The sequence below is a fragment of the Haliaeetus albicilla genome, chromosome 13 (assembly GCF_947461875.1).
Source record: "Haliaeetus albicilla chromosome 13, bHalAlb1.1, whole genome shotgun sequence".
Classification (NCBI taxonomy): domain Eukaryota; kingdom Metazoa; phylum Chordata; class Aves; order Accipitriformes; family Accipitridae; genus Haliaeetus; species Haliaeetus albicilla.
The window spans coordinates 10,042,749-10,068,576 of NC_091495.1; the positions used below are offsets into that span (position 1 = coordinate 10,042,749).

Consider the following 25,828-nt stretch of genomic DNA (forward strand, 5'->3'; position numbering starts at 1 on the left):
TTTCTGAAGAACTTCCATAGCTGTGTGTGTCGATATATGTGCATGTGCCTTAGGAACATATCTTTAGTATTAGCCTCTGCTGATGGGACCAACAACTCTTAACCCAAAGAAACGTTTTCCTCATTTGCCAAGGGAATAAATTGCTGCTGCACGTGATCACACATGAAGCCATTAGAGAGCTAAAGAGTCATCCACTGCAGTATTGTCCCTCCTTCTTCCTCATCTCTTACCCCTGTGCCAGTCTCAAAATAGTTTCAGTTCTTTCAGTCAGTTCCCCAATACCTACAACCTCAACATACAGCTGGGTTCTTTCGTAGCAGATATGCTGTGTACCTGAGCCCAGGTAGTCTGTTCTTAATAGGTTACACCGCTACATATGGTTAGCAGTGCTGTTAGCTGAAGTGTCCACGAGTGTCCTATTTATTAACATATGGTTTTCAGTGGGAGGACTGGAATGAGTAAGTTGGAATGAGCAAATGTTGCTATCAGGAAGGAAAAACTTTGTTTATAAAGTATTCCTACTATATGTACACATTGAAAAGATATTTTCCTCAAGTTTGGTTATAAAGTAATCCTTCTACATTGAAAAGGCCTTTTCCCCAACAAAATATGGCGTTAGGCAGTTACCTCAGCATGGATGCACATAAAGAACGTGAGGCCTTTCAGCAAAGGAAAAATTGACCTGATGTCATGAAATTTGGTTTGCCAGACAGAGACCCAGTTTCAGCCTGGAAACTCACTGATGTGGAACTAAAAGCAGTTATTTGTGGAATTCCTACCCCCATGGGCTGGTTAGGGGCCACATTTGTATAATTCACATATTGTTCAGAGGACTATGAAGGCCTTTTCAATTTATTTTTTCTTAATTAAGGCACAAAACCTATGTAAATGTGGATTATTTTTTTCTTTCACCAGCTACTTCTGTTCTTTCCACTTAGATTATGATGCTTCCACTGCAGTCTCAGGACGGTGCAACGAGGAGATGAAACCAGGTGACCATAGTCTGAGACTTTTTCCTCGTCACTCATCCAGACATTGCTTTTGCCACTATGATGTATTCTACTGTAGGTAGGTTTGTTTTAACTGTTTCAGAGAATTTCAGCAATTCCAGCATATCTTTTGGGAGGCTCTTTGGCCATCTAATAAATTTTTCCAACAAGAACTTTTTCCTGATGTGCTCAGCCTAAACTTTCCATTTCTTATTTTCATTCCATTAGCCCCTGCTGCACTTTACTGTACCTTTCTATAATTCTTCATTCCTTCTGGCTCATCCACCCTACAGATCATTGCAAACCATTAGCTCATCCTCCCCTATTTGTTGTTTAGCCAAGCTTTCACTATGTATCTTCAGACCTTTCAACCTTTGTTTCAATGAAGTGCTATTAACCTTTCAAGTATTGACTCTCGAAATATAATAGTTCTTTCATAATGAGTTACTCTATGCATAATAGTTTGCATGAAAATGTAATAATTATGCTTTATCTTCTTTGTAGAAAAACAGTCACAATCAAATTAAGAATATCTTTTACAAAACTCTAACAAGCGTTTTTGTAATTAGGAACAGAGGGAAACTTTCCAGAGATACAATTAAATGAGTTTGAGGTTGCTATTCTATGTTGTTCATTTGGAAATCTGAATGCTATTGATTGCTTGTCTAATTTGTAGTATTTCCCAGGGTCTTGCCAGACAAACAGGGTTAGTACACCAGACAATCTCACCTCGGTTAAACACCTATGGTCTAATTCTTAGAGCTTGTCTCCTTGTGCAGAAAGTCTCTGCCTGCTTTATACAGCAGATTCCTCTCTGAACAGACCTCACTGCTCTAAAGGGCAGTGTGCTGCTGGTATAGGCGTATTTCAGAAAAGACAATTCCCCCTCCTATTAGGCATTGGCCTGTGTTCACCTTTTTTCCTAAGGACATGCACATTTTTTGAGTAGCTACACTACATCTCGAGATGTCCTCGGTCTCAGGGTGAGCTCTGGAGCCAGAGGCCATCAGCACCACTGAACTTGAAATCGAGTAGTGAGAGCAGAAGGAAGAAAGTAGGAAGGACCCTGAGCTTCAGCTTCAGCTCAGGTGAAGTTCCTTCCTAAAGCCCAGCCACCATCTACAACTATTCAGGGCCTGAGCCAAAGCTCCTGGAAATCAGCCTGCTTTCATTTTTGGTGCTATTATAGCCATGGCAGCACTACCACTGAATGCTTAGGAACTCCAGTTGTGAACCAAGGCACAGACAGAAAAAGAGACTATACCAAAACTACCTTCTCTGTGCTTAATTTATGCTGATGCTGAAGTTTGTTCTCTCAGGACCTTCCAAACATAGACACAAAATTCTGTTTCCATTGGAAAGCTAGCAATCTCTCCCCTCCAGAAGGTTAGTGCTCCAGTTTATAACCTTGATATATTGTCTGATCCTAACCTTGTTATTTAATTAAGTCTGGGCTCCAGAGTGGTGCAATTCTGAGGTGCTAATACTGTGTTCAGTGAAGAGGAGGACATTGCTTTGCTTTTTTTAAAGGGAAAGCAGCAGCGTAAGAAAGAGTATTTAAATACAATGCTAATTATCAGCCACAGGAATTACTTTTAGTGTTATAAAGCCTTTTATTATTCTTTGCTTCCCATAAGAAAGATCCAGCTAATTTAGGTGCATACACAATTATTTTTAGCAATGATTAATGGATTAATCTAACCATATGGAATTAGCATATTAGTCTCAATATTGCATCAGATGTCAGATTATTTTTCTACCTTAGGACTTTGAGAGTTCATAGAACTGCTCTGGATGGATTGAGGGAGTGGGGAGGTGGTAAATTTCCCTTTTTTTTTTCTTTTTGGGGGTGTGTGTGTGTTTTATTTTGCTTTGTCTTTAGTAGAGAGTACTATTCCTTGACTATGCTGGCAGCCTGTCCTCACCTCTCAGTTCCATCATACAGATTTTTTCAGGGGCAGTAATATCTCTGTTAAGAGTTGTGGTAAGGCCTTTCCATATATTGTTCCACTCTTTTTTGCCATTTATGGCCCTTTAAAATGACATGAAATGGGTTAGCTGAAGGTTGCTGACATATCCAGTGTTTACTATGGTTAGATAAACCTGCTTTATGTATAGTGGCAGGTTGTTTTGTGGTTTTTTTAAGGGAGCTATTTGATGTTGATCAGATCTTTTAAATGATAGAAGTGGTCCCAGTGGAGATGGATTAGTAAGCAGAGTGTAGATGAGGCAGTCAAAAGCGCAAACTGCAATTTACCACATGGTCTGTGTAATTTATCACACAAGCGTCTCTGACACATACATGGTACGTGTGTATCCTACAAGTTTGATTGTGTTGTGCTTATCTGCTCACTTAAGATGTTACCCAACCTTCTCCCAGTACTGAAAAAAGGCTAAGTTGCACTGGGTGTTTGCTACTATTTGGTCTACAAAGCATGGTGTAATAATGAAAACATTCAAAGCAGAAATTCTTTGTGCTGAGGATCACCACAAAATTTTTATTAAGACAGATGCTGAAAATAAGGCTCACCCTCAGGTTAGATATGAATGCACAAGAAAAAAACAACATAACCTTAAGAACCTGACACAGGTTAATTTAATCAGAAAATACTCTGTGCATATCTATACGTCCTAAATGCAGTACTGCATAGAGGTATCTGTGCTAGCTAATACATAGAGATGTATTTTTTGTGGTCTGCAGATAACTGCATGTGTATTAATGAGATTCAGTCATTTGTGCTAGAGGCAACATTTCTCCTAGATCATTTTATTTGTTCCATATTTTTATCTAGTGCTGCATCAGAAGGGTTTAGTTTGCTGGAGTGTCTTTAAAAATTACATCGTGAAAACAGTGCAGACATCATGCTGTGTGCACCTGATAATGTTCTGCACCATCAGTAATTCCTACAACGCTTTGTGCTATTATGAAAACACTGAAACAGAATCAATGTTTTTATAGAAAGAGCCTATTGATTAAAAAATAACATATATATACTATCATTTTTTTCAGCTGGGACTATAGATCCTATATAGGTCCTTCAACAAATGAAAATGTTACCAGTAAAGAGTGAATAGTCATAATTTCTTGATTACATTTTAAATTAAAAATAATAAATTCTGTACATGTTAAGACAACAGTGTTAACATGAAGAAAAACAGGAGATTAAGGTACAAGTTTAAAGGTAGATTTTTAGTGATGATATAACTTAGAAAAGGATTCATAATATCTTGCTATTTGTTAATACTGCCTAATTATTGATTGTAAAAGATCTGTATGTGCAGCAAGGAGGAGAGCCAAGTTCTAGGATGAAGAATATATAACATTTTCATAGTATAAGTTTTGACCAAAGGGATACCTAAGACAGATCAAAATTAAAGAGCTTGAAAAATGCATGAATTACTACAATTCTTTAAATACTTAAGAAGTAAAGTAGCCAAACAGAGGATGACTCCCCAAACCTCAACGGAAGCTGATGAAAGGATTTGTCACTCCTAGCTATGTGTACATGAACAATAAGTTATTTATCATCCTGGCTAAATAACTGCTGAAAAATGAATGAAACACTCCGTTTTCTTCTATTTTAAGGTAAGTACTTTTCACATACTCCCCCCTTTCATGTTGCAAACATGGGAAAGCCAGATTTTAAGACAAATTTCAGAATTCAGATGAGTTTTCATTTGTGGAATGTTATGAAACTTATGCATGCAAGCCACCATGATAGGGTTCAACTCTAGGTTCCCACATAAGCCGAAAGATAGATTCCTGTATGAAAGTACTTTTTATTAATAGCGCTACAGCTCAAGCTGGGTGCCTCTGAAGAGAGACCCTAAACAAAGAAATACCTGGGCAATTATACCCTTACAATCTTAGTTCCCCACCCCTTACCTGATAATTCAGACCAATAGTAATATTAAAGGCTGGGGTCTTCTTGCTTTTTATTGGTTTGATTTGTTTGCTGTTTCGTTACTAAGCAGTTGCTAACTGGTCATCTTCTTATACAATATCACATCCTACCAGGTTAGGTTTGGCCAATTCTGTAGTTAGCAGTTTGGCATGTTGTAATATGGTTGTTACGGTTCACATACCACAATCTATAGGCTTTGACTACTCTAGCTATTAATGTTTAAGCTGCTAGCTTTGTCTACTCTAGCTATTATTAATATTTAAGCTGCTAGCTCCAAGTTTCAGCTAACTTCTTCTACAACGAGAAATGTAGGGAAGTTTAAGCAGCACTGATGATTGCTGATGAACTGTTACTTAAGAAACCTACTACAGTTGCCAGAGGAAGCTTGTGACATGCTGTAAGTTTAATTATGTTCAATTCATTAACACAATTAGAGCTGTGAACAAATTTATTGACACAGCCAGAATCACTTAGAAACAGCTAGTAAGTCATAGATTACAGGGACTTGTTCTCCATCCCTGCATATCAAGCATGATTCCCTGGCAGAATACATCAGTCGGTCATTTGGGAACATGTATTTGATGCTGGAGGTTTGCTCTTTTCCCTGGGTTAGATTAGTTGCATTTCAGCAGAAAGGCCTAATCGCACCCTATAATGAAAAACAGCCTGAAAGCAAGAGCTTTAATGTACATTACTATCAAGCAGTTGTGAATGACTCCTTTGCTGGATTTACCTACTGATCTATTTGTTGATACATTTCAGATACAGATACATTTCAGGTCCAGAACTTGATCAAAATCAGAATTCCCTCACAATTTTGGGGCAACCCCTCTCAGAGCTCTAGCTTTGTTCTGAGCATGTGTTTGTAAGTATAATAAGTCAATGAAGTGATGGATAGGGGATTCAAAGAGAAATGTATAGGAGAGGTCTAATGGGAAAAAAAACCTTCCCAAAATTTCTGTTCTGTGTTTTCGCTACAGCACCTCCCTTTTTGTGATCCACTCCCAAACCTGTGGCTCACCAGAGATGTCTGCAAGGTCAGAATAGTCTTTGTGAAAGTCTTTTGATGCCATTGTAACTTCACCTACTTCCCAGCAACCCGACTACACTTGGGCAGGATTGCTAACAAATCCCCATAATTGTTTTCACAGGCCCACTGTCATAAGCGAACCAAGCAGACGGAAGGAAATTATATGAAGTATTTTGGGCTGTCTTCACCAGTCTGTAACCTGATTCCCCTGCTTTTCCTCTACCTCATGGGTTAGGAGATTTGAGGAAGTGAGCTGAGGTGGAAAGTGAATCTTTACTTTCTTGACTGTGTGAGGAGCTTGTATGGAGGGTCCTTTCTAATCACAGATGTTTGGGAAATAAGCTCAGTTCAAGTCTGTGTAGTGTCAAGTTGCTCCTAAGGACTGTTGAACAGCCGTAGTTTTGTAATAGATGATGAAAGAATAAAAGTTGTGTGCTTCTTGGTCTTTTTCTTTTATTTTCTTGAATACAGTTTAAAAGCACAACTCGCTTCCCCTTGAGCTTCAGGACGTGGAATAGTCCCAGATAAAATAGTAAGTTTCACAGAAGTTTGCTTTTCATATCAGCCAGCTAGGAACAGTCTAAAATTAATAGCCATTAGGAAATCTACTTACAGAGATGTGTAGTGAAGTTCAGAAACAGCTTGATGTCTTTTTCCAAGTAGGATTTTGTAGTTCTGGGGGCAATACAACAAATCCAAACAAAATGTAGGAAGGGGGTACACTGCTTGTCACTAATTTATGACAGTCAGGCAATAAACAGGATCATCACTGTTCCTTTGCAAGGCTTTATGAACAATTTGAATGGTCTTCAGTCTACCTAACAGAGGGCAGCAGTCCACATCATCTGGTTCACAGATTTATTTCCTTGAAAACAAATTTAACTGAAATAGTTTCCAGTGGATCTTGACATGGAGGATGTCTACAACACCATGTGTGGTTCTCTGTCTCTGTTGTGTCCTGTGTAGGATGTATAAATTCTACATGTGACTTCTCACCACCACTGAGTAATAGTCTCTGGCACTAACACGTTAGCATTGCTTTCCAGTCACTAACTCTTATTATTGTACTGCAGAACGAGAAAAGGACAGAATAGCCCCCATCTTGGGTCAGGACTTCTGATGCCAGTAACCAAACACCTGTCATTAACTAGGCTGGGATGAACTTATGAATTCGCAGTTACCTGCAATGTGGATGAGAGGCAGAATGCTTTAAAAATACGAAAATACAATATATGCTTTGATATATGCATTGCAGAAGTAAAAGTCATATATACCTTTTGCAGCATTTACAATATATTAGTTGCAGAGATGTATATAATAATATAGTAGACCTGTTGGATGTACCTTAACTGCACTATTAAAAACCTTATATACTGTACATCCACTATTTCGCAAGCAATCCATAGAGCATCTGAAGGCCTGTAATAGCTATCATAAAAACTAATAATAAAATATGTAAAAGATAAGCTACCATGAAAATTTCAGAGGAAAATGATGAGCTGTGTGTTTTAGATGAAATAGCTTACATGTATGTTATGGTGTTATTTATATTCACTTAATGATTTATTGAAAAGATGCATTTAAGGGTTAGGTAACCTGATGGGTTAATGCAGTAGCTTTTCACATCAGAAGAATGAAGTCAAATTTGATTTTGGCTGTGAGCTGGGGTTTGGTAGGTTCCACTTCTTAATGAATTTTTCAAGCAGCAAAACTATGATAGAGTTTGGTATAATTCATCAGAATTAACCTTCCCTGCACAGAAGGAATCCAGGAAAAGTGTATCTGAAGCCACGAAAGAGGTTGCAATTGAAAAGCTGAATTGCAAAGCTTCTATCTGACCAATTACGCCTTTAATGTTATTAAGCAAATAAAAAGTAATTCACTGAGTTGCTGCTTTGAGCATTATTCTGGAGGCAGTAATGGACTGGTGATAACAGACGGCCCTTTTTATCATTAACTGAAAGACCAGGGGATGCGATTATCTGTAATTACATACACATCTCACTGTGCAGCACCATGAAGAGATTCCAAGCCAACCCCAGGCTAGCTAGATCTAGCACTTTCAGATATGTATACTCTTGTGTAGATTCATGCGCCCATTCTGGGAAGTAAAGCTAAACTCTGTCTACCATCTCTGTTTGGCACTGCACTGTCCTGTGTTAGACACACCTGCCTGATCAGTGCCTCTGCAGGAATTTCTTCTACAGGGCTGAAATGCACCAGTGTAAACCAGCAGTGACCCCAGAAGTTAATTTAACTGGTTTCTTTAAAAAACAGAAAGCTAAAAAAGGTTAACATTGGTAAACAAAGAGCTTTCGATTAGTAACTATGCTTTTCACTGTCTTAACACTAACCTTTTTCTTCGCATTAGCTTTTTGCATCAGTCTTCCGGTGCACGATAGCAGAAAGTCATTGTGGATCTACCATTGCCATAGCTATGGTATGAAACTTTCTTTTAATGATCAGGTATACAGTTCTGCCCCTGGCTCCCCAAAGTCAAGCTAACCAGCCTCTTGCCTACAGCACAAGAACTGTACCTGCTTGGAGTTTGAATCAGCAGAGTGCCTGAGACCAACTCACATGCACAGAAGCTGATTGATGAAGCATGATGCATCCCTTAATTAAGCAGAAGCTACTAATAAAAATGAACTTACTGGATGATTTGTGTGATTCTTGCAAGGCAGCCATATGTGCTGCACACTGGTAGTGGGAAAGGGTGGTATGCAGCTGATGCTGAGAAACTACAAAAGAGGAAACTTGTTAAGAGAGGCAGTTTGGGTGCTGTCACTATTCAGGGCAGTCCATAATTAATGCCTTCCTCGCTTATCCTTGCTTCTGTGATAAGTTGTCCTCTCCTCCCTCTCTGCACCCTTTCAGCATTAGTCCTTGCCATCGCTGCTGCTCCCACGATATCTATTTTTACTTCTTCTTTAGCTGTGACTGCAGCATTTGGGGGGATAAAATTCCTTGAATCTGCACAGCTGTTCCCTTTTCTGTGAGCTATAAACATGTGTTTGTCTCAGCAAACCTTCACAAGAGTCAGGGTCCAGATGCCTCTTCCTGTGCTTGTCTACAACACTTCACTGCAGCATTTTCCTAGGGAGCTGGAGTAGGAGCACGCTTGGAGGGTGGGATGGGAAGGAGGCTCCTGGAAGTCATTCTCTGAGCCATTGGCCAGCTGCAGTTGCTCTACCTAGGTCTGCTGTTCACCTCTTGAAGGTCCAAACTGGTTTTAGTAAGATGGTACAACCTCGTAGGGTTGCATTGCCAACTAATCAACTAAGTAACAGCCTAGAGGTCAGGATGTTGTGAAAACGTGGCAACATCTTTGTGGTTACTGTCCATGATCCACAAGAATTCCTGCTGCGAGCCAGAGATACGAGCACGGAATTTAAAGGGAGAAGTGATGTGTGACGCTTGTATCCTCAAGCTCCCCACTCCATATGTCTGAGAATTAAAACATTACTTCCAGATGTACGTTCCTTTAACAGGCTGAAGAAAACTGACTATTTCACCTCATTTGCTTGGGGGACATGATAATGTTTTCATGCAAATAAATATTCTTTTTCTGCAATTGTCCACAGTGAAAAATAGCAAAGAAATCCCTTCTTCAATATATTCATTCAACTTTTATTAGAACCAAGCTGGAAATGAGTGGCTAGGCAAGAGTCCTCTATGAAAGGAACATGAATTTAGCACAAATCAACAAAGTCAAACCTTAGAAAAGAAGCAAGTCTCCTACCAGGAGACATAACAGGAATGTTGTGCGTAACATATGTGATACAGTCCTTCCGTTCTGCTGAGCACAGCTAAGAGTGCAGCTACAATGTTCAGTTTCCGATGCCACCTTTGAAAGAGATGTAGTCCTAATAAAGGGAAACTAAATGATCAGAAATCTAGATAAGAAGAAAATGAAAGAACTGGGATTGCTTGGTATAAGAAAAAAAAATGGCAGGGAAACATAGGAGTGATCTTCTTTTTGTAAAAGGCACCTGGTAAAAAAAAAAAAATAAATAAACTTTTCTCCATGCCCTTGGTCAATAGAACAAAAAATAACAAGTTTAAATTGGAGCAGTGGTGATTCAGAGTTAAACATTAGGAAAAACTTTCAAACAACAAGGATAGTTAAACACCGGAATAGATTGCCTAGGGATGTTTTGGAATCTCCATGATTGGAGCTTTATAAGAACAGGTTAGACAAACATCTGTCAGGAATGATTTAGGTATAGTTGATCTTGCCTTGGGGTAGGGGGATGAACTAGACGACCTCTAAAGGTTCCTTTCAGCCCTCTTTCCTATGATTCTATAAAAAATACACGAAATGATTGCATGTAGAATTGAGTTTGGCACCTTTTAGTAAATCTCATTGTTTCTGCTTTTCTGTTTGCTTTGCAGCTCAGCCGTGCTGAAGACTCCAGGTTTCAACAAGAATCTTAAAAAGCTGTTTGATGCCAAATAGTGCTCTGATTCTTTTACACTGTTACATTTAATTAGGGTTTCTAATTAATCTTCTCTGTGTATTACACTATATCCAGCTATCAATGTTAATAAAATCTTTGCTTAGTTTAAAGACTCTCTGAAAGTTTTCATTTAGAAAGTGAGACCATCTGGCCTCTTTACCTCACTAGGATTAGATTCTGGGTAAAGTGTACTCCATCTGTTTCTGAGATTCATGTACATATTACACAGGAATGTGTGTTGGGACAAGGCAAAGGAGGGATTTCATTGCCAAGATAGCTGAAATACAGTCAGATCTGTCTAGAGAATCTCTTTGATATTCTTGAGGCAAAAAAAAAGCAAATTTCCTTAACGTCTCTTCAGAGAAGGGTTGTTTATTGCTTCCCACTGTGTAAGGTGAAGTCTTCCACTGAGGCTATACCTCAATCCTGAACATCTTTAGTATAAAATATTGAAATAGTAATCCTTGTTTTACACTGGGGTTCCCAAGAAAGATTCTTCAGCCTACCTTGGGTATTGCTGAGGAGTCCCCGACAAAGGTGTAATACTGGGAGCTATGGAACTGCACTGCAGGCAGACAGTACAGCAGTGCAGAACAAGCCCATATATTTAAACACAGTTTGTGAGCTAGGATGAGCTCAGTCCCACCTCTTGTTCATTCGTTCATATCCCGGTAGCACCCCATGTATGGCGTCTGGCACCTCCTTGACTTTATTAAATAGGCAAAGCAAATGCCTTGATTTACTAAACAAAGTACAGTATGTTTTGCAGGTGGGAATTCTGGCAGTGGTAATGCTTCCCCAGTTGCGGTTTATAAGGTGACTTTTTAAAATGACTGTACATCCAGAGGACTAGATTTCCCAGTCTTCCTCCCTTAATCTGTATTTGGAGCAACCTTGTGGTTGAAGCCCCTGTAATCCAGGTTCTGTTCCAGCCATAGCACACGCTTCCTCTCAGCCTCTGCCCTCATCCTGTTACTTAAAGAAGACATAAAGTGGTTATGGGGCAGTCACACCCAATCACCTAACTGGCAACAGATGCTTATTTTATCATTTTAGGCTCATGCCCATCTTTCTGTTCTGGTTTGGGTTCAGTGCTATTAAAAAGATCCTGCAAATAACTGCCCATATGAAATTTTGGGTCAGCCATAAGTTTCAGTCCATCACTGGGTGAAGATCAGGGAGAACAGAACATTTTCCATAGCATTTTGATCAGAACAACTTGTAAGGTTTCATTGCTATTGAATTTAAATCCTATTTCTGATTTGACCTTGCACAACAAACTATACATTGATATATAACAGGAATATCACTTATCCAGACCTTTTTATTCAAATTCATTTGCCATAGTCAAGAGACCGTATGCACGGAAAAATGCCACATCCTGTTGGGTTCTCATCCTTCTTGACTAAAACCCATGGAGACAAAAGATGTGCAAAAAGCTCTGAACATTAAAACCACTTCATTAAAAATTACCATCGGTATGCAGAATTTCTTCTTTTTTAATGTGTCCTGGTTTTGTTCATGTGTTGTTTAAAAAACCCCAAAAAGCGGAAGGAGAGTTTTGAAAGAGATAAATATGAGAATTTGGCTCCTGGATGCAAAAACCATTAGCTACAACTTAGCTTCCTTAGCGTAGCCATTTAGAACCTCGAGTAGATAACAGTGACTTTCATTGATACTGGCAGATTAATGGGGCCATCATTAAAAAAGAGCGAAGTGGCCTTGATCAATGTTTTCAATGGATGAGGTACACACTTGCTTTCCATCAATATCAGACATGCATCACTACTTTTCCTGCCTGTTCTTTTTTTGAGAAAAGATATAAATTGTGACCAAGGGAAGACTAGCTCTTTTTTTTTTGAGGCTCCCTGCTATAGTTTTTGATGGAACAGACAGAGATCTGCACAAAAATTTGCTCTGCTCCACACCTTCCTCTTTTCTGATAGGTTCCACTTCAGGTCCCTAAATAAAGGTTTGGATTATTTGGGCACCAATAGTGCCATTTCATATTTTGGAAAAAAACAACACAATAATTTTCTTTGACACATGAAAATACAGATTGTATCTGTCTTAGAATCCATCATTGAGTAACAAATATAAGCAGGCTTCATTATCGGAAGGGAAATCACTAGGATCACAAGGATAAATAGATTATTTTCAGCTTCCAGTTTCAGCTGATGACATAGAAATAACTTTTCACTTTCTATAACACTGTTGTTCAGGTGTACTTTTTAAAGTCAGCTCTGTCGAAAATAAAAAAGTGTAAGGATATCCAATTTTGCAAACACTTTCAGCAACCCATCAAAGGCTTTATGATGGAGAGCTATAAAACATGTACCTCCTACCTCTGAGGTTCCAGGTGTGGTACAAAACAAGTGGTAGCAAACAGCTTCAGAATAACCCTAGTAAACCAAGGCAGCCAGCTGGGTTAGGCCCACAGCTGGGACCCTGACCAGTGTTAAGCCCATCACTCTTCTGACCTACTTCCCTCCTCAGCTGGCAATTTATTTCCCCCTTCAGCTTGGTGCCCCATCACAGTCCCTCTCCCAAAGAGCAAAACACACTTTCTGCATTAAGTCGCTTGTGTGCTGCATATAATGCCAGGCACTTGTATTGGTCTTTTCTGAACTAAACTATTACCCTGCCTATTGTGTAAGGCTGTGTTCTGGCAGATAAGTTTCTAATGCTTATTGAAATGTGGAGCTATGCTACCTATCTACACTGTTCTTCTATGTATTTTGGAGTACAAACTGACTTCCATCTATATTTTAGAGTACAAAATTGTCTGTACAGAAGTTGAGAAGAACTGAAGAGATATGCATATGAAGCAACTGAGCAGTGAATGGTCCCCATAATCCTATTTTGTCAGTGCGCTGGTGTCCTCTAAATGCCATTTCAAACTATACCTTTTCATTTTGATTTTCAGTTACTTGTAAGTCCTCTTACATCCCAGGCATGTTCGGATTTGGATTAGGACAAATATTCTAAAACTACTGTTGTTGTCTACTCAGGAACCTGTTGGACAAGACAAGGAGAGAATTTCTGGTTTAAATCTCTCTTGTAAAGTCATTTTTTCTGTTTATAAAATTTTGAGTACTTTTAAAGTCCTTTTGCCCTCTTTAATTACTTTGTCTTGTCAGAGAAGATGACTCCGTTGTTTCTAAGGTTATTCACTTATAAATTCTGCATAGAAAGTGCCAAGACCTATCCCCCTAGTCCTTCCTTCTAACTTCTAGATAGCAATAAAATACTTAATATTTGAATTGATTTGCTAATTCTATGCGACAATCTGAGTAACAGATGTATCAGCTAAATGTGTTCTTGCTGTGAAGAGCCAGTTTATCAACATATTTTCAGAAAACAGCATGGCCAGATTCCTTTTATCAGTGTAAAAACTGGGGCAGCCTCCTAGTTTTCAAGCTCAACAGAAGGTGAGTAGTGACTTGTTCAAGGTGAATCTTTTCTTAATCTATCTTTATGTACACATAATGAGGAGCAAATCTGAGTCTTTCAAATTTCAGCTGTTTATATGAGCTTTTCATATTTATAATAGAATCTGAGATTCCTGAGAAAAAGAATTCTCAAGAATCTTTGGCACAGACATTGTTATTTTCTTCCCAAATGGACATAAACCCACAGTTTTTAAAAAAGTTATTAATTCCGGCTAGCCTCTGGACTCTGACAAAAATGCATGAATAACAACACTATAACAGTAAACATTCACAAGCCCGAAACACAAGTTTCAATTTTTCTAATTTCTTAAATTGTCAGGACAATTTTTTTAACCCATGTTAAGACAATCAGCTTTGTAAAAAACTATGCTTACTTTCTTTGCCAATTCTTTAGCTGCTCTTAAAAAAGCTATGATGAAAGAATGCATTTTTCCAGCTTGAATGCCTTCAGCTAGTGCAGCTTTGAAAATCTTTTGCATCTGAACACCGTTACAAGTTTGTCTGTATCAGCCAGATGTATGAAGAGTGGAAGCAAAGACCAGTGAAAGGTGAGCACGTCCTATTGAAATCTGCTGATATGGGAGCAATCATTATCGAAGAAGAGCCAGACAAGTGGAAGAAGATGATAGGAGACAGAAATAGAGATACCTGAAAGAGCCAGATTTTACACACCTCACTGCCGGGAATCCCAGAAGATAATATTGTGGGAGAGATTTGCAAAAATTGTAATACTCTGTGAACTCAAATAAATTGTTACTGTACAAACCCTCACACAGGCCTGCCCTTACGCATAGCTTCTAAAAACCTCCCACAAAAGGGCTATGTTTGCACAATGTGCCTCGTTGCCTTCTTCAGAACAAATGAGTAGACCTGCCAGAAACCTTTCCAGCCAGTGGAGAGCCTCTCCCAGTCCAGATGCAGTGATCTACCAAGTTGCTACTGAGCAGCAAATCACCTGCCACATGCTACCCCTAACGAAGCTACAAATTTCTAAGTACATGCATGTGGAACTATTGTGGCACTGTGAAGTTCCCAGCTGGCCATAGATTTATAATTTTTTTCTTTGTTATCATGAGAGAGATGTAAGTGGGTTAAATATTGATGCAGCAAAACCACCTTGTCCTTTTAGCTATGATTGTATTGGAGGAGGAATCATGCAGTCTTCACTGTCAAAATACAATATTAAAAAAAAAGACCTGCACTTGAAAATCTTTCAAACATCTTAAACATTGTTATTACACTTCTTATAATATAGGTGATTTCATCTCAATGCATAGTAGCTGTGAAGAATTAAATAAGCAGATGGATATATTTTACAAGAAATGAAATACACCATCACTGTTTTCACATTACTAGAATATGCTAGTGGTTAAATGGAAATAAAAATGTCAGAGCAACAGGAGCAAATATTACTATTTTTTAACAAGAAACATATCTTGTTATTGTAAATGGTTAGATCTCACCATTTGATTATGCATTTGTAAAGTATAAAGTCATCAAAAACCTTTCCTGATTCTTGGTGTTCAGCAACAGCTGTGAGATATATGACCATGAATAGAAACGAATGAGAGCTAAATCATGTGTTAATCATTTCCAGAACTAGGTCAAACATAAGCTCTCTCTTGATGCTTACAGACACAGCTGTCTGTCACGGTCATCCTCTTCAACTGTCATTAGACTACAAGTGACGAACTAACAAGTTGCAGGAGCTGGGGCACCAAGCATCTACGTGAAAAGTGGTCTCAGTCAGAACTCCTGCCTTCTCAGGGGCAACGGTTCAGAATTTCCAGTTCATTCCTTACCACAGAGATGCGGCTTTGAGTCACCGCCCTGTAGATTAAGAGCGATTGCCATTACTGGCTTGCATAAAGCAGAGCGTGACTCACACCCTTGCCCAGAGTAGTTCTTTCTCTTTTTTTCCTGTTGAACCCTGGATAAAATGTTCCCATTACCTGCAGTATATGTCACTGGCTAGATTTCATGGAGAAGATTGTTTCTATGGTTCTTCCAGTCACTACTTTCATTGCTTGTTTGCCCTGGTTCTTAAACGTGTTGTAATGTCTTTTCCCTTTTTAATTAATTTCTTTTTCCTTTAGATTTGTGCAGCAGTAGCAGCACAGAAGGGTCTCTGCTCTGAACAGGGCACATGAACCCTCTTGTGAAATCATAACAATGTCTATCCTCACAACAGACCCCTCCCTCCCCCAAAAAATGTGATGGGCAGGGATCTGGACAAGTTTTTAGATGTATAGAGTCTAGTGCTCTTCTGTATCTAGTTTAACACTGGAACAACGATGTACTTCAGTGGAGTTGTAGCTGATCATATTGATTGTAAATTACTTTGGAAACAAAGCCTAGCAATATGGATAGTTTAAGTAATTATCTGGACTAAGGAGGACTTAAGGATGAAATTTAAGTTTTAGAAAATATAGTTATCATTAAATTGATATATTCTGAATGAGATTAAGATATAAGCTGTTCGGTCAGACCAAAGGTTGCAAAATATTCATGTTTATAGCACTGTCATATGTGTGTTCAAGGGACTGTGAAGAAATCACAAAGACCTTTGTGTTCCAAAGAAATGTTTAGATGTTGTTTAAAAGCCTGCTGCTTCAGAATACTCCATTTGCTCTGTTGTCTGGAGCAAAAGATTGATGGCAAACCAATTCTCACCTCATCTGCAGATGGCAACACTTTGTGGTGGAGGAGATACAGGAACTTAAGAGAGAAAGAAATCTTACAGACACAAATTTCTTAAAGATTTGAGCTTTTTACTCCCAATTGATATTTAACTAGTTTCTGTCAAGGTTTTTTTTATGCCATTATTAGCATAAACTACAGGTATCCTATCCTGCAGGGGAAATGGAACAAGTGGAAGGAAAAAAGCAAAGATCAAGCACAGAGACAAAACCCAGAGGGTGAATGACTCCTGGTAGGTACACAGGAATCTCACCTATCTGGCACACAGCTTTGGAAAATAGGAAAAATGAAGCCAGCAAATGTCGTCTGCAGTAATGAGAGACCCATGTCAGAGGCTGTTTGGTCAGTGGCTGAAACACCGCTGACTATGCGTTCTTATTCAAAACCACTAGGCATGTGTGAGATTATTATTGCTGCAAAAACATCAAGTATGGGCAGTCTGTTTCATTTTTTTTACATACTATGCATATTTTCTCCTCTTAACAGTGATTCACTGGCCCAGATGTTGGTCAAAATACCAGTGAGAGAAACCAAGAGTAATCCTACTCAAGGGAGAGGTGTTACATTAAGGGCACATTAAAAGAAAGCTTAGCACCTATTTTGCTTGTGTATGAGTGATCACAAATTTACAGTTCTACTCCTTTCTTTCTTTCTTTCTACACATCTCTTACCACTGAGTAGCTCAGGCTTTTATAAATCTGGAGAAGAGATGATAAACTGGAAGAACAGTTGTCAGTAGAAAATGATATGGTGGAATCAAATGAAGCATGTGGACAAGGAATCACCACAATACCATGCTACAAACTTAAAAAGTGAGAAGGTAGCTAAACCTGGCCTCACCTTCTTCTCGCAATGGTACACAAGGAGCATGTCTTTCTAATTTATAAGCACTGTACCTCTTTAAAAACAGAGTCATTATGAGATGAGCATGTACCGGCTGCAATTGCAAATGCCCCTTATTTGTACCACGAGCAGACATACAGAATATATACAGTTGGGTTTTTGATGTTGAATATCTTGACCCAAAACAAAAGCAACCTTAACTTTCAGTAGACAGCATAAAGTAATTAAGAGTAAGAAAGAGGATTCAGTTTGGGATAATGCTAATCTAGTTTATACATGTCATTAGCTGTTATAATAATCTAAACTTGCATTTGAGGATGCTATCATGGCACACAGACAATAGCACCAGTGAATGGATTTTTTTTAACTGTTATATACGTGGAGTCTCAATGTTTTTCTTGAAGTGCCTGAGTGATTTATCTCAACAGATTTCTGCACTTAGGGATTTCTTAACCAAAAGATTCTCAAAGGAAGCAGTTTAATGCAAACTCTCAATATGTCACATTTTGGCAGTGATTGCTTAATGCAGCAGTGCACTAATGAATTGCTCCACTGCATCCTCTGATCATGAATATGAATCGGAGTACTATAAACTGAACTCAATGTACTGGTAAGTGACTGTATCTGATTGTGCCAGCAGTCAGATGATTTTCTCATTAATGAGCTGAACTATTAAAAGATGGAAGAATACAAAGCCAAGCCAGCTTTGCATTGTCTGAGCTTCTTTGCTGACTTTTTTCTAGGCCTACCAGAAACCTTTGACAACTTGTGAACGAAAATTTATCAAAAAAAAAGTTTTATGAATGCAGTTAAGACAAATAAAAGCTTCAGGCTTCAGTTTCTGATTACATGGGTGTGACTCCTTTGTGGTTGTAGCATTTCTGTTTAGTATGGGGTAATCCAGATTTTACAATTAAGGAATTACATACATCCTCTGCTTTTCAATCCCTGCTATTCTGAGTATAGAGGCCCATGGCTGCCAGTAAAAAACAGAGCTCCTCATCTTTCTAACAAACTTGACTATGCAGAACTAAATTAATTAAATTGAGGACCATGGATTTATGAAAGGCATGTTGCAAACACATCCTTTGGAATAATAGTAAACAGAAATATTTTTTAAAATCTTGATGCTTTCAGAGTCTTACTCAAAGTCAAGCATTGGTATGTCAAACTCCATTATTGTTTACAAGCATCACCATTTTGCTTTTCAGTTTAAATACGGCCACATCTCAGCTGAGACAACTTCAGTACAAGTCCAGAATGAGGCACCTAGATCAGCTGCAGAGTCCCTAACGGTTCTAGACCTCTGCTCCTATAGAAATGTGAAGTGTAGCTTATTCAAACAAAAAAAAAAAAAAAAAAAAAAAAGCTCTTGCTTGAAAGCTACAGCATCACAGTTGGACTAGAAAAGTGTAGAGTAAATCTGTGGGCAACACTACTATAGCAATTCTGCCTCTAGAGGGCATTACAAGCTAAATGTTTTCTCTGACAAGTGTTGAGAACATCTTGGATCAACCCCGAAGGCAGTTCTTAAATTACCTAAATTAAGAGATTTTCTGTGTTTACAACATCAGCTATATAGGAGTCAAACAAAATTATTGGGCAGCAACACTGAAGGTTCCTTAATCCACCGAGTAACAGCAGATAGATTTGGTAAGAAAAGATGTTACCAGACATTTTCTAATATCCCTGAAACTTCTCATGATGTGAGATGTTGTGAGCAACTTTTAGGACATTGCTGTTCCATTTTAATGACATTGCCTGCATCCTTTGTATGAGTGCTGTGGTCCCCAGTGGTGGTTAAACCCAAAGATCATTGGTCATTAGCACAGAAGCTTTGAATGCTTAGCACCTGGCATGTAGGCCAGTATATCTGCTGTAGAAATAAATAACATTATTGTTTGACTCTTTCAAGATCTATGATCTATACAAACTGCTCAGATATCAGTGGACATCAGAGTATTATGTTCCAGGCTTTTTATACATTAGACAAAGATATCTAAGTGACATATCAGAGATACTCGGTTAGTGAGCTGATATGACAGGTTCTTCCTGGTAAGTGCTGTTTCCTAAAGGTATTTGATAAGCTCCTTCAGCCATGCAGTATGAAAAAGCCCAAGAGTAATTTTTTCCCCCTGTACTTGTGGATTAAATCAGTCCAAATCACAAAAAATATTTGTGTTTCTGTGGCTGAAAAGCAAGGATCATGCTTGTCTTGCCGCATGCTGAAGGCCATATTTTGTTATCGCAGAAAACAGCAAAGAGGTCGCTTTGGTATAGTTTGGCTGTTTATGTTTTAATATTCACATTTGTTCAAATATAAGTGATTGAAATACATTTAATGGGGCAATTAGGGTAATTACTCTTGTTTTACAGAAGACTGATACACAGCTTCTTATATTTGTCTATTTCTGTGGCATCACAGTGATCCTTTTTGATTTTTCAATACTGCTGTGAGTAGTTTGCTAAATGTCATAGCCAACTACGTTTCCAAGAGGCTACATAACTTGCAGACTCATCAAGATCCATGAGTCCATTTCAAATTTTCAGAGGGTTCCTTTCCCAGTGCCTCTATCTATACCCGTTCTGTGTGTAAAGACTTTATACTCCGAGAATAGATTGTAACATAGCCTATAAAACAGAAAAAATCTTCTCTAAAGTACACACCATTCAGTATTGGAATTTCATAAAACAATAATTTTATTAATAAGGAAAACCTACAGTAAATAAAATATTAAAAATACATTACTCAAATATATTACAAAAAGTAATTTGATAATTAAAATTGATATGGTAAACTACATCAATAAGAAAGATAAACAGGAGTAAAGTAAAATCACACAATCAGTGTTTATATTGATAGACTGGTTACATAATGACATCATCAAAATTCTTACTGTCTTGTTCACGACATTATTGCAGTGAATAAAAATATCAAAATTTTAGTTTTAACTGGCTTTGGATAAAAACTGTAAGTTTGCTACATGCAAACATTTTGATTTAAACAAGACAACAAAACGAAACTTTGCCAGACAGTCACATTCACTTGCTTGCCACAGAGGGTTACCGAATGGCAGTGGTAGTCTGTCCCAGAGTCACAGAAATTAGATCCACCCCAGGGCTAAAATTTATCTTTTTTCTCCTTTCCTATATACTGCAGTGTTGCTAGCAATCACTTCCAAATTATTTTTTGAATCGTTCATGATGTCCAATTCCTCTACATAATAAAAACTTACTGGTGTCCCTTGTGCTATATTACGTATTCTGAGCTTCTTTTGTGATCAAGGGAGTCAAACAAGACTGGGTTCTTAAATTATTATTAGCTGTTCCTTTTAGTATTGAGAGTTTCCTCTACCAGCCTCATCCATATGTAGAAAAAATGTAGAGGCAGGTTCTCTAGTCCAAGCTCACAAAGGTTCCTGGATTGTGCAGCATCTGGATGGGAGTTAAAACTAAAAAAAAAGTCAAGATCCATCTAAAGTTTCAGAGATTGATATGCTTTTATATTTAAATATATAATCAAGCTAATCCTCTGTTAATTCTCTGCATGTGTTTACATGCAGTTTAGGAGAGTAATAAAAATAATAATAAGTCTCTACATAATGGAAGAATTGGTAAAGGTCCCACTAGAATAATTATCAAGTGGTTTATATAAATGTACTGAATAAGTGCTGAGTGTACTTCATGAGAAATTAAAGGATTCTGGGATTACAGTGTGGCCACACAAGTTTGGATGTTATATGCTCAAGAATGACATAAATTCTGTGTGAACTCCAGTTAAATAAAAGTATTGGATTCCCTATGAAATATAATTGGGAAAAGAACCTCAAAACCCAAACCTTGCAGGTAATATGGTTGCTACTTTATTAATTTTGTAGGTGTTTATTTAGGTAATGAATGAACAGACCTGTTTTTCTGTAAGAAGGTTTCTGGCAAGTAGCTAGCTGCTTAGAATTCTACAGAAACTTTTTTTTTTTTTCTGAAGAAGAGGACAAGTGTGTGTGTATCAAACAATTAAAATTAGAAGTGTTGGTTTTAACCTCCATCTGTGCTCCAGACCCTTAGCTATGAGCACTGCCACCAGTGCAGTACAGGCTGCACAGTAGGCTTTGTTTTGTCCTGGGGTCAGAGATAACTGAAAGGAAGAAAGAGAAAGAAAGATTAATCTGATAAAGGCATTGCTATTTCTAATCGGACTGATGGGAAACTGTGGTATGAAGTTAAAGAGGTAACACAGGGTGAATTACTGTGATGAACTACCTTAAAGCTGAAGCAATCAAATTGATAGCTCTCACATATAAAAATTACTGAGGCATCTTTATTCATCCACAGTTTTGCACAAATGTCTCATGTTCAATCCCTTCCACGAACAACTAAAGCACTCTGATACATTTGATCAGATTAAATCTTATCAGAGAGACTCACTGAGGTGGCTGCTTCTCACTTCCCAGAGTTAATTTCTCATTGCCATGCAGAAGAATAAACTTTTCAAAGCTTGAAAATTACAAACTCCAAAAAGTAACAACAGTACAGGCCGGTGCCTGCACTGGTAACCTACTGTAATGGAATTGAAAGTGCTCTTGCTCTTGCGTGTGATAGCAGTAAAACTTCTTTACTAGGCTGACAGTTGAAAACCTGCAGAAGTGAAGTTTGTGACTCCTCATTCAGAAAGTATTCATAGAAACAGACATCTCATGGAGGTTTTCTGCACGTTTGTAGGGGACAAAAGAATCACATAACAAAATTCAGCAATAAAAAACCTACTATTGAGTAACAGATAAACAGATATATTTGATTCAAATGTAGTCAAATGATATGAAAAGCAAACATGGTACCCTCAAGAATTCAGCATAAAACTCCTGTAAAAATTCATTCACACGATTTTAAGAATTAGCTTATGATTTGCTCTTAAGAAATGCTGAAGTCTTTCCATGATGCTGAATTCTTTGAGTCTTTTGAAGTTAATGGGCTCAATTGAGTTAAGAGTTAAGCTCAATATTTTGCAGGATTGCATGCTAGTGAACACAGCAAACAAACATCAGGTTTGTGTGATCAAATGTGTTCTTTGCCAAGCATCACATGATTATGTACCCACATATCAGTCTGCTTAACACGGGACTAGGAGTAAATACACAGCTATTGATAAAGAAAATTCAGTGGATATAGAAAAACTGATCTAAGGTGTACATGTTGTCAGAACTTTATTTTTTCAACACTGATGTTATATCACCCACAGAAGAGCTAAAAAGATTTAAAATAGTATCTTCCACGTAAATAGCCTATCCTGTCCTTCTGAAGAGATGGATCAGTATTTAAAAAGGATGTATACTAACACTGAAAGTGATGAACAACAATGATGAACCAGATATGTTATAGTTGTGACAAAAAAAACCCAGATGTAACTTTAAAACTTTTCTCTTTTTTTAGTGTTAACCTCACTTACAAATCTGTAATAAATACAATATGATTCCAAGTTCTTTTACTTGATTACTCTGGTTTTGTATCCTAAAGGATTTACTTTAAATAAAAAGTAGCATTTTCAGAAATCATTTTCCTAAGATAATACTTTTTTTTTTTTTGAAAACCACAAAAAAAATGTTTTTTTTATAAATCTTGGAAACTGTATTGCTTAAAAATCAAGCAAAATCAATTAACACTACTTCAGACATAGTATACATCACTTTACAGAAATAGTACTTTATGGGACATTCAGTCAACATACTGCTGTGCATTTACTGAAATCCATTTATTGATTACTTATCAGCTGTCATACTGTGTATTTTATGGGACTATTACACTATTTGCCCAGTTCTGGAATAAGTTTTTCCAAACTTTTCGAAGAGAACAATCGATGGTAACACTGTTTGAAAGTCCTAAAGAAATAAGAGAGACAAAAAAGGGTTAACTTTGGTTTTCATGGGTTTACCTTTTTTTTTAAAGGTATTTTAGAGCTTTAAATATTGTCTTCTAGTTACATTTCATTAAATGAGTTAGAATGCAAATTATGCAAGATAATGTATATGAAACATACATTTTTACTTCATAAGTACACTCCTTTGAAGAAGAGCACAAGAATTGATTGATTTAACTGCAAGCAAATATGTATTTCAAACTCTAAGTAACTATAGGCACTGCAAAACTATAGGCGCTGCTCCAAAACTTGAATTTTATAGTCTTTTGCAAATCACTGTATACAAAATTGCATTCTCCTCCCTGGCAGCCAGGTAAGTTAAAAACAGCAAGATATCCTTGCAATATTTTAACTCTTCTACCTTGGTTAACATTAAAACATGGATATTAAATCAGCTTCATGAGAAAAGGTAAAAAAATTAATATATATTAAATAGGTATTAGTGGCAACAAATTGATTAGGAGTTCTGGTAGGAAAAATACAAGCAGGGTTATTCCTGAACATGTTTTTTCCAGGAAAAGTTCTTGGTTATTACATTCAATTTTTTAAAATGCAAATGCTTACAAATCTAAATTGAACAAGAGAAATGCAAGTGAACCTGTGCCTTAAGAGTACAATGTGAATACAGCAAACAAACAAGAAAGTAATACAGGCTAAGTATTCTAAACACTACTGTGATCTAGCTTCTTACTAATAAACACTCATGGTAAATGATTAGCAAGTCCATGGTGTTCAAGATCAAGATTTTAAAGCATTCTTAATAAAATAATTTTCTTTGACCCCAAAATACTGGGAATAGTATCAGCAATATAAAATATTTGGTTTGCATTAAAATAATTTTCCCTTTCTGAAAGTAACATACCACAGATGAATTATCAGCTTTCCAGGATCTGATGATTAATTTTTAAGAAAGAAGTTGGTCTGAACACTTTCTACTATTTTCTATTGCCAGCATGATGCTCTGTGAAAGTGCATGGAAATGCAATGTCTTCATAAAATGTCTGAGGCCATGAGTGAATGAAAGCTAAAATTTTTACCTTTTCAACACATTTCACAATTTGAAAGGTTTAGTTTTCTCTTAAAAACAGATTTTTTTTTTATTTATTTATTTATTTCTGAAAAACTACATGAAGCAGAAGTATCATTCCCTGGATAATTTAGATTTAGCTACTTCACAGACCACAGTTCAGCTGAATCTCCATAAACAGACAGAGCAACTACGACTTCTGGTAAGCTTTATGCAAACACCGACATGGCCCACCTGAGTTTCATCTACACTGCGTATTGCCAAACTGTGAGCGTATAATTTCTTACATCTCATACTTAAAGTTATTTGGCATGATTCCTCCAACATTCTGGTGCATAAATCTTAAAATAGCAAGGTAGACATATACATGCAAAATGAAATACTCCCTGTGTGGTGTGAAAGTGAGTACTGCCCCATTCTTAACTGTTCACAAGATTTAATTCTTAATGTTCCTCTACGCCTTGTACCACCCGATTTCTTACCCAACAGAAACAGACTATTTGCATATTTTCATGTTATACTTTAAGAATGGCATGGTATTTTAATTTTCATTGTGTGTTTGGCATCACAAGTACCTTCTTACTGCAGGAAAAGTTGTCCATATAATTATTATAATAAATATTATTATAACTCCAGCATAACTGCAAATAGTTTCCTTCTAAGGTGAAGCTAGTTATATTTAATTCAGTAAATTCACCAGGCTAATATTGTTCATGGGAATGGAAAGAAAAAACAGTTCTAGTTGCCGAGAAAGCAAACAGATAATATGGCTATAATTTAGCATTAAGCATAATTCAGAGCAGAATACAGTATACTTTATTTTGAAAATAGGAAGTATATTTTTAATTTAGATGCAGGACAGTTATGTACAGTTTAACAAAAAAAGCAGTGAACTTGGGGTGAGATGGAGAAACGAGTAGAAAGTGCACACCCCTCACATCAAGATAAAATCAGGAATGGTAAGTCTGAGCAGTGAAGAAGTCTTCATTTGCTGGAGCAGACGGCTTTTGCTATTAGGATGCCTGGCCAAACAAAAACAATTGGCTGCCAAAATTAGCTCCTTGGGACGATTTAGGAGCCTTTGAAGTGAACAGTTTTTTGAGCTGGAACTAAGCCCAGGTCCAGCTTCAAACTCAAATCAAAATGACAAAGAGGAAATTTTCTGTGCCACACGCCCCCTCAGTGTAAGATTACTTTGGGTTGGCAGCTGTACTGTTTATCTTGTTATTTAAAGCTATTTCACTAGATACTCACAACTGAGCATTTAAACAACTGGCTCTGATTATGACGACAGCAGTTATGTTTGACCACATTTAGGAAACATCACACAGTCTCACAGATAAATAAAAGTGTTGCTGGCTTTACAGCTAATTAAAGCAGTTGAAAAAGTATACTAGATAAATGTTGCACACTTTGCATATAACATATAAATATCCTTCTAGGAAAAGAACCCCAGCCATTTCTGTATTTGAAGATGTAATCAGGTTTCAACAGTGTGAGAAAGTAAGGCC

At 37.4% G+C, this 25,828-nt stretch overlaps 1 protein-coding gene across 1 annotated transcript in view; it reads right to left on the reverse strand.

Annotated features, from left to right (window-relative positions):
* Nucleotides 1-20,027: 20,027 nt before the first annotated feature.
* SPATA17 (spermatogenesis associated 17) overlaps nt 20,028-25,828 on the reverse strand; it is a 95,955-nt gene continuing 90,154 nt past the window's right edge. Inside the window, exon 10 of the mRNA XM_069800116.1 lies at nt 20,028-23,252. Coding sequence (XP_069656217.1) covers nt 23,172-23,252 — 81 coding nt within the window. The 3' untranslated portion in view covers nt 20,028-23,171. The remainder of the gene's footprint in view (nt 23,253-25,828) is intronic.